This window comes from Lissotriton vulgaris, chromosome 1_1, assembly GCF_964263255.1.
Source record: "Lissotriton vulgaris chromosome 1_1, aLisVul1.2, whole genome shotgun sequence".
Classification (NCBI taxonomy): Eukaryota; Metazoa; Chordata; class Amphibia; order Caudata; family Salamandridae; genus Lissotriton; species Lissotriton vulgaris.
The window spans coordinates 2,030,435,972-2,030,456,681 of record NC_141685.1 but is presented as its reverse complement, the minus strand read 5'-3'; the positions used below and the strand labels follow the sequence as shown (position 1 = coordinate 2,030,456,681).

At 43.9% G+C, this 20,710-nt stretch overlaps 1 protein-coding gene across 2 annotated transcripts in view; it reads left to right on the top strand.

Annotated features, from left to right (window-relative positions):
• IRAG2 (inositol 1,4,5-triphosphate receptor associated 2) overlaps nucleotides 1-20,710 on the top strand; it is a 1,414,859-nt gene that overhangs the window by 408,050 nt on the left and 986,099 nt on the right. For both annotated transcript variants that reach the window (XM_086920312.1, XM_086920307.1), the window contains exon 8: nucleotides 6,116-6,166. In XM_086920312.1, the coding sequence (XP_086776438.1) occupies nucleotides 6,116-6,166 (51 nt within the window). The remainder of the gene's footprint in view (nucleotides 1-6,115; nucleotides 6,167-20,710) is intronic.

Here is a 20,710-nt window from a genome sequence, read left to right as displayed (position 1 = left end):
TGATTGAATTTTTTTTAATGATTTTGGAGGCTGGAGTGGCACATACTTTTCTAAAAAGTTTGCAGACAGACTTTTCCCTTCACTTGACAGCTCATATCTGAAAAATAGGACATTGAGGTGGGCTATTTTTGATTTTTTTTTTAAAGTTAAATTTGTAGCCCTCAGTGGAAAATCCCATAATAATGGTACTTACCCTGGTCAAGTGCCTCTCTGTCGTTGCCCGTTAGATAAATATCATACACAAAGGACAATGCTTCCTCATCAAATATTTTAAGTAACTCTGTTACTCATACTGAAAATACCCCAGGGTTATTCTTGTACCCTTGGGCGAGTCAACAAAATTGTCGCTGGGACCCTAACGCATTGAATGTGGTCAGATACCTGCTTTCAGGCGCTATATTTTGGCAGAAAAATCCATTTGAGATATCAAGTGTTGTATTGCATTTTTTGGGCACTGTTATTCATTAATGAAGCACTATGTACAATTTCGACAGCAAATGTCTTTGTGCAGGAGTTTAAATGTCTGTAATATAAAACTAGACAATATGTATTGTCTGGTTTAGAGACAGGAAACAAAGGATTGTTCATGGGAGAGGTACATTTTTCAATGACCCCCTGGTATTCAAGTTGATCTAAGATCACCCTGACCTGTTTATTTAGCTTCTTGCTTTATTGGGTATGGTCTCTGAGAAATAGGTGAAACTTTTAACGGGATGACATGGTAGGTTGAATCCTTATCCCAACCAGTGTGATTTTTATACAATGCTTGAGCTTGGGCTGTCGCCCAATCTTGTGCATATGTATGTTTAAGGTGAACAGGAACATGATAGAAAAATGAAGGAAAAATGATACTTTCTCCCCTGTGGCACTCCATTACGAATGCTGGTGGCCAATCTTGTTCTGCTAACAGGATGTCCTAAGCAGATGTTAAGTTCTTCCCCCCCAAATTTTTTACTTTCCTGGGCTTGTCCCCCTCCATCCAGAGTGTTATTTCGTGTAACTTATGTGGGACGCTTACCCTGGTGTCTGGTGTTTCCATCAGGTTCTGGTGGCTATCGTTATTTCTGCTGCACTGTCTAGCATCGCCCGCGCTCATTCCCCGTTCAGAAGTAGTGTCCTCAGAATTCTGGTCAAGTCTGATTTTCAGACCAGCAACTTTCTTTTTCTTAAATTGAGGTTTTGATTTTGGCTTATCTTTTTCTTTTTTAGAAGTAGTCTTGAGTGCGCTGCTTGTCTCTGGACAGGGTGCGCTCCTCTCTGTTCTGACCGCTCCGAAAGGAACGAGAGTAACACGTATCAGTATCCTGATACCGGTCAGGTTTCCTAATCTTATCCCTACTCCTAAAGTTGTACCTCTTTTCAAAGGGATTCTGTGGAGGAGACCTACCTTGGGACAGAGATCCCTTGTCTTTAAACATTTTTTATTATCCCACTACTTTTTATAAGAAGTAGGTGTCTGCTTAGAAGTGTCCTTTTTGGGACTTCCCAGTAGTTGAGGTTTTAAAGCTTTTCCCCCAAAACTATCCCTGCCTAATTCTGCATACGCAATTTCAATTATTTTGGGTAGTTCATTCTCCTGTTCTAATGGAGAGAACTCCCGTTGGCGGATTGCCACTGATGCTGCATCCCCTTTAATGTTAGCTAGTATTATGGCCGATACCTGGTCGTAGTTATTTAATAACTTCATCCCTAAGTTTAGAGCTGGCTCTGCTGCGTACTCATTTTGTATTTGTCTTAATACATCTGGCATCACTTCTAATGAAGGAATACCATGAGTTCTGGTATATGTGGCAGCAAAGACTGTACCCCAAGATGTACAAACCTCTAGTTGTGTTGTAATCCCCATGGGCAAGCAGATTGGTAACATTCTGTTTTTTTCAAATCGTGTTGTATTTAGAAATATAGCTTCTAACTGGGTTATTTTCCGAGCTACCAGCAAGGAATTTGTTCATGTTTTGTGTGCTATTTACCCATTACTGCGTGTGATGTTTGTGGAGTAATATTAGTAGCTGTGCTCTGTGAAGGAGCTGCATTTGGTGTAATACTGTAGGTTGGACCGCAAGTGTTCTCATGACGAATTGTCATGTTTCAGTAAAGTTTTGTCAACTTTGTGTTAAACAAGCAATTCATCATTCAGCATTGTGTCAATGTCAGGATGTGGTGCATAGGTCGCTAATATCGGCCACGTTGCTCCGGGTCTTCCTAAAGGACCGAGTCTGGTTCTTTTTCTTGAGTGGGGTAGGGCTCCATTAAACCAGGAAATATGTTCCTGGTAGGTAAGCGGAATTTCAATCTCCTCGAATGGAGTGTAGACCACTGGGACTTCTTCATGTGTTTAATAATGAAAATATTTTGTTACAGTATTTGCTTCTGGGAAGGTGACCCATGAATAGAACACCTCTGTTTGGAAATCTTCGTGTGCTTCTATCACGAATATTACTACACCTCCTGTTGGTAGTAACCCATGTTTGATTAGTTTAACTGTCAATGTGTGTCTCACATTGGCTGCAATATGTATTGCATCATCTTCCTTTTCTTCTGAGAGAAGTAATGGCATATTTACCGGGTCAAGAACCCTCTCGGTCATTGTGTGTAACAACATTTAATAACTTTCCAAGGAAATGAAATAGGGTATTTTGCACAATTTTGGGAAACATTTCCTTCAAGCCTGATTAACCAATAGCCAATAAGTAGGATATCTCCCCTACTCAGCTGTAGCGGAGTTTTGTGCCCACCCACTCCAGATGTCACAGGTTTTTGTGAGTAGGGTTCTCTGAGAATAAGCACGACTGAGCTAATCAGATTCCACTGTTAAATAAGTACCAAACCAATTGTTGGTGGCACCAAACCAAATGTTGGTGGTGCCATGTAGTGTAGATCCTATAGTACCCCTGCATTACCTGTGCTTTTGGATAACATACTCTCTGGGTATGGTTATAGACTGATTCTGTGCACCCCAACCCATATGTTGGCCTTGTTTGCATTAGCTAGCTCACAGTGCCACTAGAATCTACTTTTATCAGAGAGATTAGTTTTTGGCAACCTTAGAACATAACAACCCTGATTCCTCAGACTCGTGGAAACAATATACTACTTTTCTCCCAGTCACTCGTGCTTGCTCATTTGGTCTCAGAGAGATGCATGGAAGAAACAGTTGAGCATGTTTACAATAAAAATGTATGCACCGCTGTTCTTCTAGTGTAAAATATATGCGCTGCTTCAACTGTTACACAGTAGCAGAGATAGTGGATCAGCAGTACAATGTATAAAAAGGTATAGTACAGTTCTACCATTTTGCAATAGTCATGAACGTATACATGAATATAAAATGAAGTGCATACTCCTATGATGCCTGTCTAGATGTACCTAAGTTTACCTAGCATGTGAGTAGGTGCGAAAGAGCTAATAAGCGTAGGAGCCAAGAGTCCCGCTAGGATTTAGTCGTACCCCATTACCTGAATGAGTGTGGGACCTCATCCTGGCCTCGAGTTGGACACCCCTCAAGGGATACTTAGACCACTGTCAGTTGGAGCGGCTGACCAGAGACGCTGAGGCTCCTGCATGCATTGTGTCGGCCTTGAAGTCTTGGTTCTCTCTAACTACTGATGGCAAGAGGTGATGTATTTATACAGAGTCAATCTGCCCCTTGTGCGTGTGCTAGCCATTGTTTAGTATTAGGATGTCGTATCTTGCGCGTAGATAGGAGGAAGGTGAAGTATACCCCCTGGGTAGTGTCCTCATAAATTATTCATATGTGCTAAGGATGACGTCTTAGTATTATTGATTGGGAAAAAAAACTCCCTCTACTTGGAACTGGATGAAGGGTTTAGTCTAGAAAAGGCATCAATCCTTATAAAGAGTTCTGTCCCTGTAAGGTGTTCTGTCCATATTAGGAGTTATGCCCTTATAAGGCTCGTTCATGTGAAATGTAAGGGAGATTATGTAGGCAAAGGGTACGATGTTCCCTGGACCTATATTAGAGTACCTATATGAAACATAACATTGGCAGATTAAAACAGCCAGCCAGCAAGGAAGTTTAGGGAAGCTGGTGGTGAAGTTTTTGTGTCCCTGAGACTTCAGAACAGGAGGCAAGCTCTTTCAAGCCCTTGGAGAGATATTCAGTGCACATCAAAGTCCTTTCTGCTTTCCTTGGCAGAAACCACCACTGCAGGACAATCCTCATACAGCACAAGACCTCCGTTTCTCCAGTTCTTCTCCTTGGCAATGGTTCCTCTTGATTCCCAGAATGATCTAAAAGTCTGGGGTCTGGGTCCCTCTTTTATACTACAAAATCCTTTGTTCTCTGTGGTAGAGAAGGTCTTTGCCCAACCAAAACGAGTTCTGTCCTCTCTCATGCAGCTTCCTGGCAGGAGGTGGAGACAGCATTGTCCTTGGCAGACCAGGCTATTCAGGTGTGAAAAATCTCCTCCTAATCTGAATGTAGCCCAGGTCTATTCTGCCCAACCCTGATTCACCCTGGAAAGGCAGGACACACCTCAAATCCCTGAGTGGCTTTCTGAAAAGAATGACATCCCCAGCCCTTGTCACTCCAAAGACCGTCAATATATAACCTAGCAGTGGCGCACTGGATGGTTAAGCAAGAAAATGCCTACTTTCTAATAGTGGTATTTGCAAACCCAGAATGTAAAAATCACCCTCACTAAAAGATGCATCTTAACATTCTGAGTTCAGGCATATCAAACTTTATTTTCTTATGTTCCCATGGGCCTTACAATAGTGAAAAACAAAATTGCCAGTATTTCATTATATGGACATGCCGCACACATCAAGACATGTCCCACCTTTCATATACATGGCACCCTGCCCAAGGGGTACCTTGGGCCTGCCTTAGGGGTGACTCACATGTAAGAAAGGGGAGGGTTAGGGCCTGGCAAGTGCCTGCACTTGCCCGGTTGACTTGGCAGAGCTAGTCTGAACACAGGCACCCCAATGGCAGGCCTGAGAACTTGCTGCAAGGCTGCTTGTGTTGGTGGCGCAGTCGGTGCTGCAAGCCTACTAGCAGCATTTGGTTTACAGGCCCTGGGCACACACAGTGCACTGTACTAGGGACTTAACAGTAAACCAAATAGACCAATCATAGAAACACCAATCCATAAGAACAATTGACAAAGGGAGCACTTGCACTTTGGCACTGAACAGCAGTGGCAAATTGCCCAAAGCATTTAGACCAGCACAATGAAGTCCAACACACAGCAAAAACACAGGAGGCAAAGGCAAAAATACAGGGAAAACCCACTCCAATAATGCCACGTCTAACACTTAGTTTCTCATAAATTGTATCGTTTCCCATAGTAATTTTTGTACATTGCCACCAGTATTTTTTTTACAGAAGTATGAATATCTATTGCAGAATAGTGATATTTTTAGTTGGCTTCTCGTCAGACACCAAAAATAAATTCATATTTTGGGTAACAATTCAGACTTTGATCCACTTATGATAAAAAAGTAAATATATAGAATTGGGGTTTTGACTTAAGATGTTCTGCCTTAGTTTCTACTGCCATAATGGTGATATTTACAGTGAGCTTTTCTTGAGAAACCAACCTCTAAATCCTCTGTTTCAGATTTTGGGTAAAAATTCTGGCTTGGGTCCAAGTATGATGAAAAAGTAAATTTGTAGTACTGGAGTTCGGGATAGGTGGCCAGACATATAGACATACAACATACCCCATCGCTCGCACATCTACACCATTACGATGGCTACAGGCTGCAGGCTGTAGGAGAATTCCTCCAACCATGGAATGTCATTGTTCCTCTTTACTGCACTTAAGGAAACACAACATGTGTTTGTAAAGCACCTGTTCACCAAGAAGGGCATCCTGCAGCTGAATAACAGATATGTATTGGTACCCAACTCAATGTACTCCTTTTATTGACTTCTGAAGGATGCAAGGCTGAGAGGACCCACCATGAGGTTAACCACAGGCCCCTATAGTGGATGAATTAGTCCACTAAGCCTCCAGTCCCACTCGACACCCCACCAGACAGAGCACTAGATTTGCGCTATCTTTTACGGATGTCTGTGAAATGTAGGGTTTGCATTATTTTCTTGGGAGAATGTTTATTTACATTTTTTGTTGGTTTTTTTTAATAGGAAAAGGAAAATATTTCCCTTATTCATAAGATCAGTTCACTCCAAGAGGAGGTAAGATGTGTGATACAAACAATATTACTGAGCATTTAATTTCTGTTTTTGTATGCCATTGTCTTAATTTCCATATTAGTAATCTACAGTATTCATGTTTGTCACTATCCCCAAAGCTCTTTGGTTCGAATGCAGATTTTGTAATAATGACGGGTGATGACAAATATTACAATTATTACTTCAAGGATTTGAACTTAAATATTCATATATACAAGTCTTTAAGACAAGTGGGTTTGGCAGAAATTATGATTGCAGTGTGTTTATTCCTAGTCATTATTAGCAGTACATGTATTTATTACTTTGACTTACTGTCGGTGCAAGTCCTGGTGATAGTGGAGTCAACTTGGTCATGTACATGTTTTTAAGCTTTTTCAATATTGATTGTAAAAGAAACCAAGCTGGTTGTACCAATCAACTCTAAGACTGTGTCCGTCTGTTGGCTATTTACAATGAAGTTCACTTTTACTCAGAAGTTATATTAGGGTGAGAGGTCTGCCACTCTTTCACAAGGATGATGTCATCAGTGATGTCATCAGTGATGTCTATGAGTGATGTCACTGACCAGGTCATGAGTGATGTAATATGTGACATCATCAACAGTGCATTGCGGGCGCGCAAGTTATAGTTAGCTGAACTAACTATAATGGGGGAATTTCAAAGGTTTTGTATGAGTGAAATGTCCAGCCAACTATAACGTGTGAAACCTATGTTTTTTTCAATGAATTTGCAAGGTTTTTTAAATGCTAATTTCTAACTATAACTTAGATAATACAACCAAACAGATTATCAGAAACAAGGTTGTCAGCATTGTTACTATTCCATAAAATACAAAGGGAGAAAGCATCCTATAATGCTAAAGGGAAAAACACATTTAAAATATACCTACATTTCACCCTCCCTGCCTAGCAGGTTAGCTTATAACTACAGAAGGTCTCATAGGATTACATGGGTTGTCCCAAACCTCTGGTACTCAGCAGTAGTGGATCACATTGAGTTCTGCACAAACTGTCAGGATACCAATGTTCTCCAACTGTGTGCAAGTATGCCTCCACAATGCATTAATAAACGCACCAGTATCAGAGGTGGCCACAGCTGCATGTGTTATGGGTCGAACGTGCGACGATCATGCTGAATAACAGACACAGTATCCAAGATAACCTTGATCTTTCATGCTCTCACTATACATACTAAACTAACGAGACAGCTTAGAAATGCAGCAAAACAAGTTATTCTCATGTGAAGCAAAATACTGTTTTCCCTAAACAATAGCGCAAGTACGTGTCGTGCGCAAAGCAGAGCAGGAAAGCAAAAATGGCGTTTAAGTTTCTAATAAACCCATGCTAACTTAACACGTTGTGAGTGCAAGGCTCAGCCCACAACACCCTCCCTCGATCGAAGCACGTGATATAAACGTGGGCCAATTAGGAACGCAGAGTCCAAGCCTGAAAAGCAGAGTCAAGTTCAAATTTGCAAAAAAAATTATTCGCTGTTTGATAGTAAACAGTAACTAAATAATAAAGAATAGGTAGAAAAATCAAAGAGTCTTAATCCAACAGCGTATAAGCACAGTATGTAGCAACAGCCTTCAAGAGGAAGTCATTGTTCTCATCTGAAAATATTTCAGCCATCCAATTCAATACTGAGAATTAACATACATGTTCCTCAACGACCGGAGCCTCTATCACCATCGCAGGAAAACTCGGGTCATCTTCAATGTAACTGCGTGCCAAGAAGTCAAGGGCCGCTGCAAAAACATTCCAACATCCCATTATTCCATGTATCGCTGCTAAAGCCATAACCCCATCCCCAGAACAGAACAAGTCATGAACCACTAAGGGGCTCATCAGCTGGTCATAATCCGTGTTGGGAGACACCGTACTGCAGAGACACAAATCCAAGGCCCAGTCGAAATCGCAGCTCAGGCAAAGGAAGACAGGTTGAACGCATGTGAAAAAGGAAAATCGAAACAATAATCCATAAGCTGCACTCAATGTAGCCAGAGGCAGCGCTCCATAGTAACTAATCATTCGGTTGCGGAGCAGCAACAGCCGGGACACACAGTCCTCCTGCCCCTGCTGTTGCCTTGCTCCTGCCTAGTGCCACGTGAGTCCCCCTGCTGATTCCGGTTCCATCTGTGCCTTCCTCCTGCCGCTGCTGCGTCCCTGCGGCCCGCCTCTGCCGTTCCCATTTGCCGCCCCACTCCCGCCTCCCAGCTGCTCCTCCCTCCCACAGCCACTCAAATGGAGGCTGCGTAGCGGTACAGGGAGCGACCTTTGACCCTGTCCTCAGGTAGGTCACCCCCCCAGCCGCCACACGGTCCTCCTGTGATACTGCCCCTACTGTTGCCTTGCTCCTGCCTGGTGCCGCATGAGTCCCCCTGCTGAACACTGTGTTTTGGTATCTTGTGTTTCTTGTGACTTTATGATCTCTTGTTGTGCCTTGTACCCCCTTTGCCTTCTTTGCCCCTGGTTCCCCCGTACGGTCTCCTGTGTCCTGCTCTGTGTTTTTCCCTGGTTCCCTCTGTGCCTTCCTCCCGCCGCTGCTGTGTCCCTGCGGCCCGCCCCCGCCGTTCCCATTCGCCGCCCCACTCCCGCCTCCCAGCTGCTCATTCCTCCCACAGCCACTCGAATGGAGGCCGCGCCTGTCTGCGCCTGTCCACGCCTGGAACGCGTCCAGCGCTACAACCCCTGGCCCCCGCCGGAGCAAGGTACCTTGACTGAGTTATGACTCCTCCACCCTCAACGCACTCGACACCGGACGACAACCCGCCTGCTACAGAGCGACCCCGAAGCGAACACCGGGATCCTTCACCTGTCAAGCCTGCAAATTCACCTGCCTCCAAAACTGCAGACCAAACACCGGACCTAACATCAACAACCACCTCAAATGCATCCTACTCAAGACACGCTCCGTCCACAAGCACGTCGTCTAATTCTGGGACCTCCTCAACACAACATCACCAGACATCGTCTTCCTCACAGAGACATGGATGAACACCTCCTCGCCCCCCGACATCGCAATAGCCATCCCGGACGGCTACAAGATCACCCTGAAGGACCGCATCAACAAAACCGGAGGAGGAATCGCCATTATATACAGGGACACCATCAACATCAACACCGAAGACACACTCTCCACCGCCGAACACCTACACTTTCAAATTCACACCGACCCCAAGACCACCCTCTGAGGAACACTCATCTACAGACCCCCGGGTCAGTGCACACAATTCAGCGAAACCATCGCCGACTTAATCGGGCCCTGGCCTCGCCAGAATACATCCTCCTAGGGGACTTCAACTTTCACCTGGAGAAAAACAACGACCACAACACCACCACCCCGCTCGCCAACCTCGGACTCAAACAACTGGTGAACACCCCCACCCACCTCGCTGGCCACAAGCTCGACCCCATCTTCTCCGCCAGCAACCACGTCTCCTTTAGCCACTCCACCGGACTACACTGGACCGACCACAGATGCATCTACTTCACCTTCAAACAGAATACATCACACCACCGCACGCAACAAATCCCCGTAGATGCTGGAGCAAAATCACCACAGACCAGCTCCTCTCATCACCACTAAGCAAGAACCCGCCAGCTGACACCACGGACACCAACGACGCAGCCCACCACCTCGCACAGTGGATCACCAACTGCGCCAACGACCTCACTTCACTGAAGAACCCCCCAGGCAAGACCGGCAACAGAAAAACCTCATGGTTCACAGATGCCCTCAAAGACTCAAAGAAATCCTGCCGAACCCTCAAAAACCTGGCGCCACGAACGGGCAACGGACAACCTGGCAGCCATCAAGAACGCCACCCACAAACACCACCAGCTGATCCACACCACCAAAAGAGCATCGTTCAGAGTGACTAGATAACAATTCCCACAACAGCAAGGAACTCTTCAGCATTGTCAAAGAGCTCTCCAACCCCAGTGCAAGCAACAACAACATCACCCCATCGCAGACCTCTGCAACTCCCTCGCCACATTCTTCCACCGCAAGCTCGCAAATGGACACGACAGCTTCGGACCCCAGACACTGCCTCCAGCCACCGAAGCATCGACCCCCACCACCACCCTCAGCGCCTGGACCCCCATCAGCACGAAAGACACCACCCACGTCATGAACACCATCCACTCTGGCTCCCCCTCCGACCCCTACCCCATCATATCTTCAACAAAGCCGACACCATCATTGCACCCCACCTCCGGAACGTTATTAACAACTCCTTCGCATCAGCCACCTTCCCTGAGAGCTTCTGAAGAAACCCACAGCAGTCCCCAAAGATCTCAAGAACTTCCGCCCCATCTCTCTCCTTCCCTTCCTGGCTAAAGTCATCGAGAAGACCGTCAATAAACAGCTGACTGCTTTCCTCGAGGCAAACAACTCGCTCGACCCGTCCCAGTCCGTATTTCGAGCCAACCACAGTACCAAGACCTTCCTCATCGCAGCCACCGACGACATCAGGACCCTGATGGACAACAGAGAAACAACCGCCCTCATCCTCCTAGACCTCTCGGCAGCCTTCGACACAGTTTTCCACCGCACCGTGACAACCCGCCTCCTCAACACTGGGATCCAAGGAAAGGCCCTGGACTGGATCACCTCGTTCCTCTCCGACAGAACCCAGAGAGTCCGCCTCCTTTCCTTCCACTCAGCAGCCACCGAGATCTGTGGAGTACCCCAAGGCTCCTCGCTCAGCCCTACCCTCTTCAATATCTACATGAGCCCCCTCGCCGCCATGGCACGCAAAGACAACATCATCTCCTACGCTGACGACACCCAACTGATACTTTCCAGACACCGCCAAAACCAACCTCCAGGAAGGAATGAAAGACGTCGCAGAAGGAATGAAGGTCCGTCACCTGAAGTAGAACTCAGACAAAACGGAGGTCCTCATCCTCTAACAATCCCCATCCGCCTGGGACGACACCTGGTGGCCCACTGCACTGGGCTCTGCGCCAACACCCTCGGACGGCGTACGCAACCTGGTATTCATCCTGGACTCCTCCCTCACGATGACCAAGCAAGTCAACGCCGTCTCATCATCTTGCTTCAACACCCTGCGTATGCTCCGAAAAATCTTCCGATGGATCCCCACCGAAACCAGAAAAACCGTCATCCAGGAACTCATCACCAGCCGACTGGACTACGGAAACGTCCTATATGCAGGAACCATTGCCAAACTTCAGACACGACTTCAACGCATACAGAACGCCTCCGCACAACTCATCCTAGACATCCCCCGCCACAGCCATATGTCTGCCCACCTGAGAAACCTGCACTGGATCCCCGTCTGCAAGAGGATCATGTTCAGGCTCCTCACTCACGCACACAAAGCGCTACACAACAAGGGCCCAAATGCCTCAACAACCGCCTCTTGTTCTACATCCCCACCCGCCATCTCCGCTCCGCCAGCATCGCCCTCGCCACTGTCCCACGAATACGCAGAACCACCACAGGAGGAAGATCCTTCTCCTACCTGGCAGCCAAAACCTGGAACTCCCTCCCCGCGCACCTGCGACTGACCCAGGATCATCTCACCTTCAGAAAACACATCAAGACCTGGCTATTCGAGCAGTAGCAACACCCCCCTTCCCCTCAGCGCCTTGAGACACTCACAGGTGGGTAGCGCGCTCTATAAATATTTTGATTTGGGTTCTGATCAGCGTATTTGTAAATATTGTTCTAACAAATTAGCTGAGAATAAAATGCTTGCATGGTGTCCATAATGATCTAGAGTTCGTAACTATTTCTCTAGAACAAATAGATTTAAATATGTATGAGTCTATTCTGATTCAATGTGTGTACCCATTTCAAGCTATTGTTTGTATGGAGCTAAAACAGGTAAATTGCCTCCTACAGATTTACAGAGAGGATTAAAAGGAAGAGTTGTATATTTACCTCTAGGTTTAAAGACAGATATTGAAACTATTGGTGTAGAGAATGCAGAAAGTGAACCACTATTTATTCTAGTTAATGGTGTTCCTCCTAAGAGTAAAAAAATCTGGCAAGAGTTAGTGGATGTTAGGAAAGTGCAAAAGGCAACATTATGTATTATATAAAAAACAATGAGTACTACGAAAAACTGTATGTGGAAGAAGAAGAAATACTTTTAGGAGATGACACTGAAACATCAGGTGGTCAAATTGAAAAAGTGGAAATGTCCATAAGTGAAGAAATCTATGAACATTATAGTGTACATCCACTTAATTCAAAAGAAGTCATGGTGAATACTATTGAATTATTCCAAATGAAAAAGCAAAGGGGAGTTCCATGAGTGTATGGGGAAAAAGTTTGGAAGCTCATTTTCCGCAGCTGTTCCCAACTGTAAAAAGTGGACGATATGATGAACGATCAGTGCAGATTCCTGCATGTGAATATCTGACAACAAGATTGTATGCGGAATATCCAAGATTTCGACAATGTATCCCATATATATTTCATCTTTTGTTTGAGAGTGCCTTGTCTGGACTTTCATATGCAGTCAACCACATATTAAAAACAGGACTAAATCTTAAAAATATTTCTGCAAAGGAATTTATGGATAAAGTACATCAGAGAGACGATCATTTAGAATCTGACCTGATTAATTTGATCGCATGTCCGCGTGGTACTAATGAGTATTGGTACTGTCGTCATGGAGAACTCAAATGTATGCTAAGGAACTTAGGAACTCCTACGTGGTTTCTTACCCTAAGCTGTGCTGAATATGCTTGGGATGATTTACTTGAATTTTTTCGAGAGGCAAATTTGAATATAAAAAATATTAAATACAAGACACCTGGGGAATTGTGCTCTTTGGATCCTGTTAATTTATGCAGATGTTTCAATCATAGGTTTGAAGCTATGATGTCTTTTATCTACAATAAAAATAATCCTCCTCTTGGAGAAGTAGTGGATTTATTTTGGAGAATGGAGTATCAAGCTAGAGGTGCTCCTCATATACATATGCTGAGATAGATCAAGGATGCACCCAAATTCGGAACTGATTCGGATGACACTGTTTTGTCTTTTAATGAAGAATATGCCACATCTGCTATACCAAAAAGGACAGAAGAAAACACCTTAAGGCAACAAGTCTTACAATTCCAAAGTCATTGATGTGGCAAATACGTTTGACGAAAGTGCAAGTCTAGGGAAAGTTTTATACCAAATGTTTTGGATTTCCACGTCCTGTTATATACAAAGGAAAAGTAAATAGTTTGATGTCAGCTGTGAGAAATACCATCACCAGAAAATCTTCAAAAAATACATACAATTTGAGAAGTGAAGAATCAAAATATCAATGATTATAATCCAGTTATTCTCTCAATGTGGAATGCTAATGTGGATATTCAATATGTTGCAGATAATTCCATTGCTGTTGCCTGATATGTGACATCTTGTATAACAAAATCAGAAAAGGAGTTAAAATGAATGTGGGAAGAAATTTCTCACGAGAAGAGTCTTAGTAAAAAACTTGTACAGTTTGTTTGCAGATGTTATCCCATCAAAAAATTGGAGCGTATGAATGCTCCGATCTGTTATTATCTGCAAGTTTATACTCAAAATCTGGAAGAATCATTAGGGTGAGTCTAGGTCTTGCTGCAATGCGAAATCGAGTACCTAAATCTGTACAAGAAATTGAATATTTAGCAGCAAAAGATCCGGAAAGTAAAGATACTGTCAAAACATACATGTTGGACACATATTATCCAAATAGAAGTCATCAACTTGAGAACATATGTCTCTATGAAGTACTGCAATACTACACTTTTTAAAAGGAATACTACAGAAAACATAAATGAAGGAAAATATGCAGTGATTGGTTCAGAAGAATGTTTGGTGAAACAAAGGAAGGGACATTTGATTAATCACAGAAAACTGAGCTGTGACACTCCTGATAAAAGGGAATTTTACTTTTTAGCACTTTTGCAACTCTTCAAACCGTGGCGTACATAATTGGAATTACTTGGAGATTTTTTTAGAGCTATGAAGATTCCTTCAATGCTTGTAAAGATACCATAGAATGTACCGGTTTTCAACATTATCTCAAAATGTTAAACAATGAAATTGATCAAGAAGCTACTATTGCAGCTCAGGTTGCTAGAGACACTTCTCAAGACAGTCCAAGATCCACTAGGAGAACCAATTTTTGAAAATGAAGCGGCAATCGCCATGAATGAAGGGGAAACAATGCATAAACCTCAAGAAGATATTATGGACTTGGAAGAATAACTAAATGTTGAACAGAAAGAAATATATCAGCAAGTGAGACAACAGATTAACCATGGATTTCTTCATGAAATGAAAGCATGCACATCATTTCAACCTATCCGAATGTATGTCAGTGGTCAAGCTGGAACAGGAAAAAGTTTCTTAAAGTATTGTCCAGTCATCTACAGAAAGACACTGACTCACATTTGTCTTGTGTAGGAACTGCTCCAACTGGGTTTGCAGCACACAACATTAAAGGAATCACATTACATCGTTTACTAATGCTACCTGTAGAACATGAACACAAATTGCAATATATTAAACTATCTGGAGAAGCTTGCTAGGAAGTTTCAAGAGTGCTAAAGAAAATGAAACTTCTGATTATTGATGAGGTAAGCATGGTCTCAAATGCAATGCTTGCTTTTGTGCATTTAAGAATGCAGCAAATTCTTAAAACAGAGTACGATGTCTTACTTGGAGGAAAACATGTAATGGTTTTTGGAGATCTACTGCAACTTACTCCCGTAAAACGACAACCAGTATTTGAAACCCTTGTGCATTAATATTTTGTCATATTTTAAATACAAAGAACTCATTACAAATATGCGACAGGCAAATTATGTTGATTATGGAACTATTCTTCAAGATATAAGAATTGGAGTACTGACAGAACATGGCAAACAAGCTTTGCAAAGTCGACTACTTACAAACTTGTTTCCAATTGAAAATATAGTTCCTGAAAAGATGTATGTGAAAATTGCAGAAAATAAATCTATACTCTGCTTAATGCCAACACTGCATGAGTGTTCTATAATCAATGAACTGTTGCGTGCTTATCTAGGATCCTGATCGATACTGTGACCTTATGCCCCTATTCGGCTATAAATCCATTTATTCCCTATATTGGCATAACCGTTCAAGTGCGATATTCAGAAAGTCATCTCTGGCCTCACACGAACAGAGCCACATTCCAGAATAGTTCTTTGCCACTTCCTTTGCAACCAATTAGTGCAATGACAGAGCAGAAGTCACTATCTGAAGATTCCTAGATTAACACTCCGAGTTCTTCAACAAGATAAAAACTCAGCAAACCTGGAAATCCCCGCTTGCTGTGTTTTGATTAGTAATGGAACTCTAATGAGCAACTGATAGCTATCACTTCCTAGTGACATCTTTAATTGACGTCTTATGTCCAGCAAACTTACGTCAAACCAGGCACCTGTCAGGTATAAATATTACCAACGTTGCCTTAAGCAATTGCCCGTTGCTAGCTGTCTGCTGCTGCCCGTTGTTAGCTGAAGCTAGCACCCTGTTGCTGCAGCCTGCTGCCCGTCGCCTGAAGCTGCTGATACCATTATCTCTGCTAAAGCGCGAACGATGGTGTGGTGTAACTAGGAGCTGAACAGCCGTCCCTCTGCGAAAAAGCCCAGCAGATGCCAGCTGCCCGCGGATGCTGTCCCCCCTCCTCGACGCGCTGAAGAGAGACGCTGTCTTTCTCCTGCAGAGAAATCCAGCTCCAGCGTTTCTGGTCTGCCCTCGCGGGTGACTTGGATACCGAGTTCCCCCTGAAGGAGATACCAGACCTCCATCATTCTATTCAGAGGTATGGTGTTGACTAAACCCTCAGTGAGGATTCTTGAAGCAAACCTTGGCAAAACCAACTTAACTTAAAGCTACTTACTCCCCTCCCAAGTATTAGGCTTAGGCCAGGTACACTGGGGTAGGCGTAGTTAGAAGCACCAGTTGAGTATTTTAGCCTAATGTATATATGAATGTATATATGTTTTACTACTTTTAAACCATTGTATGGCTAAGAAACCATATCGATGCTTTTACAGTATTATCTTGCAATACTTATCTTACTGTACGTACTTTTTATCATAACAAGTCTTGCAATTGTGGCAATACATTTCTCTTGTACGAGAAGAAAGACTGTTCAATAAATGTTAACCCTTTATTGACAAACGCCCGTCTCTCTATTCTCTACATATCGTGAAAGTAAACTGCACTAACCTGACTGAGTGAAATAACTGTCTATTGTTTCACACGACCCTAGAGATTGACTGTTAATCTGAGGAGCAAAGTTGTCATGTTGCACGGTTGTTGGAAAGCTGAATCCCTTCTTGTCTGTGCCAGGGAAGCTGATCACTTCCTATTCAGTCAATAAAGTTTCCAGTGACCTCTGAGCTAGTTGGTAACAAACCCAATTAAGTTTAGCATAGTCAGTAGAGGCCTGGAAGATCCGCACTTCTATGTCGATACTACTGTTTGTTATTCCAATGCGCAGGGCCTAGTGGGAAACTAGGAACTACACTACATGGCGCCCAACCGTTTGGTAAGGCGATAAACTAACGCAAGACGTTAGAGTAACTCAGTCGTGCATTTTTCACACAGACCCCTTTCTCCCGTAAATACTCCAATAGACGTCTGGAGTGGGTGAAAGGTTAAAATCCGCCCGAACTCAGTAGGAAGAGATTCCTATGTAAAGCTCTGGTTTATTCAACGTTGAAGGATACAGTGTTCCAAAATGTTGTGCACCTAATCTTTGTCTCCTTGGAGACCTACTCTGCGAAACCGGCATTTATACAATGCCAGGAGAAAACGGAACCACTGGGGCCGCAGCAGATGCGACTCAGCAGGGTCCCGAACACACAGACCCGGATGCAATTATCATCCCGGTCCACTTAAGAAAATCTATAAAGTTAAAACTTATAGAAAACGGACTGACACCACAAGGTGGTACAGTAATTTTCGTGATAGAGGCTCACGAATATCGGCAGACGGAGGTATTCTATTCATGGATAAACTTTCCAGCGGCAAACGCTACAACAAAAGAGTTTCACTATTACAAAATAGAGGAACCTCCGGAAGAGTACGCTCCTTTCGGAAGAGTACGCTCCTTTCGAGGAGACTGAAATCCCACTAAAATTCCAAGAGCACCTGCTCTGGTTTAATGGCGCCCTAAAACATAATGATCATATTACCAGGCTCGGTCCACTAGGTAGACCAGGAGCAACGTGGCCGGTTCTAGCCAGCTACACACCACATCCTGACATTGCAAAAATGTCTAGAGAAGAGCTGTTAGTACAGCTAAAAACATTAATTAAAATACATAGGCAATTAGTCCAATATGTAATGCGGACTGCAACAGTCCAACCAGCTGTTAATGTACCACAGCTGACCCCCCATCAGGGGAACACTAATAAAATTACACCACAGAACATACAGTCATGTCTTGGTAAAACACCCGTAAAACGGGAACAAATTCCTTTCTGGTTAGCACAGAAAATCACTCAAATAGAGGCAGTATTTCCTGATACTACCCCTATTGAGAAACACAGAATCTTGACAATCTGCCTTCCTATGGGAATCGCACCACATGTGGAGGACTGCGACACTTGGGGTACAGTCTTTGCTTCCATTTACACGAAAACACACGGTGTTCCGTCTATGGCGGTAATACCAGAAGTGCTAAAACAGATTCAAAATGAATACGGTCCAGAGCCCGCTTTAAATCTAGGTATGAAATTACTGAAAGACTTCAAGCAGGTCTCGGCTATATTATTAGCCAATATAAAGGGAGAAGCAGCATCTGTGGCGATCCGCCAGAAGTTGAAGGAAACAGATATAAAAGATCCAATTGAGCTTGCCAGAATCATAGAAAAATGCTATGAAGAATTAGGTAGAGACAGCTTGGGTGGAAAACCAGTTAAGCCCCAACTGCTCGAAAATCCTGAAAAATTATTTATTAAAAATAATTCAAACACTCCTAAAAAGAGCTGGGATGGAAATAAACAATCCACTCCCAAGGAAAAAGTTTTCCAGTCCAGAGGAAGGTCTCCTCGACGGAGGGAAAGAACTCCGACTCGAGAACACCAGTCTCCCCAGAGGGAGCCCTCTGAGAAAAGATATTTATTATTTATTTATTTATTTATTTTAAATCTTATATAGCGCGCAGCTACCCTCGGGCGTCCCGGCGCTTTAAGACAACATCGGATGGTAAGGAAACAGCATCAAGGCGTTATGCTGGGAACAGGAAGGTTTTAAGACCCTTGCGGAAACGCAGTGTGCAGGGCTCAGCTCGGAGTTTTAGAGGAAGCGAATTCCAGAGCTTTGCCGTGTTAAATGAAAATCTTCTCCCACCAGTGCGGGCCTTTTTGACTCTGGGCACCATCAAGAGATGTTTTGTGTCTGACCGCAACGTTCTGCCAGCTTTGTAGGGAGTCACTAGATTTTTTAGAATAAGGGGACCTTTGCCTGCAAGAATTTTATGAGCGGTACAGAGTGCTTTAAAAGTCACTCTCTCCCGCACGGGAAGCCAATGCAGTGCCTTCAGTGCTGGTTTCGCAGATTGTTTCCTCGGAATGTCCGTGAGCAGCCTTGCCGCTGCATTTTGGACCTGTTGAAGAGTCTTAAAGGTTGATTCAGGGGCGCCTAAGAAGATGGCGTTGCAATAATCGAGTCTAGATGTTATGAGGCCCTGAATCAACAACTTCCTCGATGTTACCGGAAGTAGGGGGAAGATTTTCCGAGCCGACCTGAGCAGGGCATAACATACTCCTGCTGTTTTCTTGGCTTGAGTGCGGAAAGACAGGTCTGGTTCCAGCCAGACTCCAAGGCTTTTGATCGCATCCTTGGGAGCCGGGGGATCGCCCATACATCCCGGCCAGCTGAGCGGCGGGAGAAGGGTAGTTTTACTCCCCATCAGCAGTATTTCCGTTTTTGAGCCGTTTAACTTAAGGGAGGAATCTCCCATCCAAGTATGAACATCTGCCAGGCAGGAGTTCAAGATGTCAGGATTGTCGGCCAGATGTGATAAGGAAACCACTAGCTGCGTATCGTCAGCGTAGCTGACGATTTTGATGTCATATGGGGATACTACGTCCTCCAGGGGGGCCATATATACATTAAATAATGTAGGGCTCAATGACGAGCCCTGTGGCACTCCACACTGGAGGGGAATGGATTTGGATCTCTCGGGGCCATCCCACACCTGGTAGGAACGATTCGAAAGAAAAGATCTCAGCCACTGCAAGGCTGCCCCGGAGACCCCTACCTCAGCCAGCCGTCGGATCAACACCTGATGGTTCACAGTGTCGAACGCCGCGCTTATAACTTTAGAGATAGGGATAATCTGAAAAAACCTGATAGATATCAAAGTATTGATACACGTTCCTCTCGATCTTTTCCACAGAATTCGGAAAATAGAGGACGGTCAGACCCAGGAGAGCACACCAAGTGCAAAGACAAGGAACCTGCTCAGAGTAAAAAATCTCAATTTTCAAAAAAGAAAGTAGCCAGTATTAGAGTAATCAACCATGCCGAGAATACTGAGGACACAGTTGAAAAACGGGGAGTGGGCATTGACAATGTTGGACAGTGCAGCAGAAATCAGTATAGCGCGCAAGATCTTGATGAGTCATCTGGAGACAGTGGACACGAATGAATACATTCAGGTTGAAACTGCCGACACCAAACTTAGCGAGCCCCATAAAATATACGAAATAACATTGCGTATAGAGGGTGATAAGACTAGGAAAATAAGAGGTCTATTTTGGGATAAACTCTCAAAAGGCTATGATATACTGTTAGCTGAAAAAGATTGGCCCCCAGAGTTTGTCAGGGAGTGCCCTCGTGGCGAAGAAATGATTATGCCTGCCTTCTCGAATCACATTCCGATTCACAAAAAATATACAAATGCAAGGAAATGGGCAGTAGCCCAGGCACCAGCATTATATAAAAATCATGTAGGATGGGAAGAGGACTCTCCTATAACGGAGAAGGGCATAGCCATAAATGAACTAGAAAATTGTTTGAATTTTTTATCTAAGACACCAAATCCCACGAGTTTAATACTAATGGGAGATTTTAACTGTCACCTTTGTGAGAAACTAATACCCTTCAACAATGACTGGTCAAGATGCACGATCATGAAAGGCCCACACTTCACCCATTCAACAGAGGGCTGGGATCTAGAAAGACTAATGAAAAGGCACAACCTAATCCAAACTCTAGACCTTGTTATCTTAAACGAGAAAGGAGAACTAACCCCAACATTTAAAGGAAGAGGTTGTCACTCTTACATCGACTTTGCACTAGTCTCTCCCTATCTAAAAAGAAGCATCAGCACAATCATCATAGAGGCCAGCAGCTATAGTGATCACAACCCGGTGATCATTAAAATGGAAGGTTTTGTTTTTTCACTCCAAAAGAGACTCGCTATCACGGAAAGAGCAGTGGACCAGGGTAGAAGAATCAAATGGGCCAAAATTGATGGGGACAGCTTCTATAAAAGACTATTACTCGAAGCCTCAGCAGCAATCGATAAATGTCTTG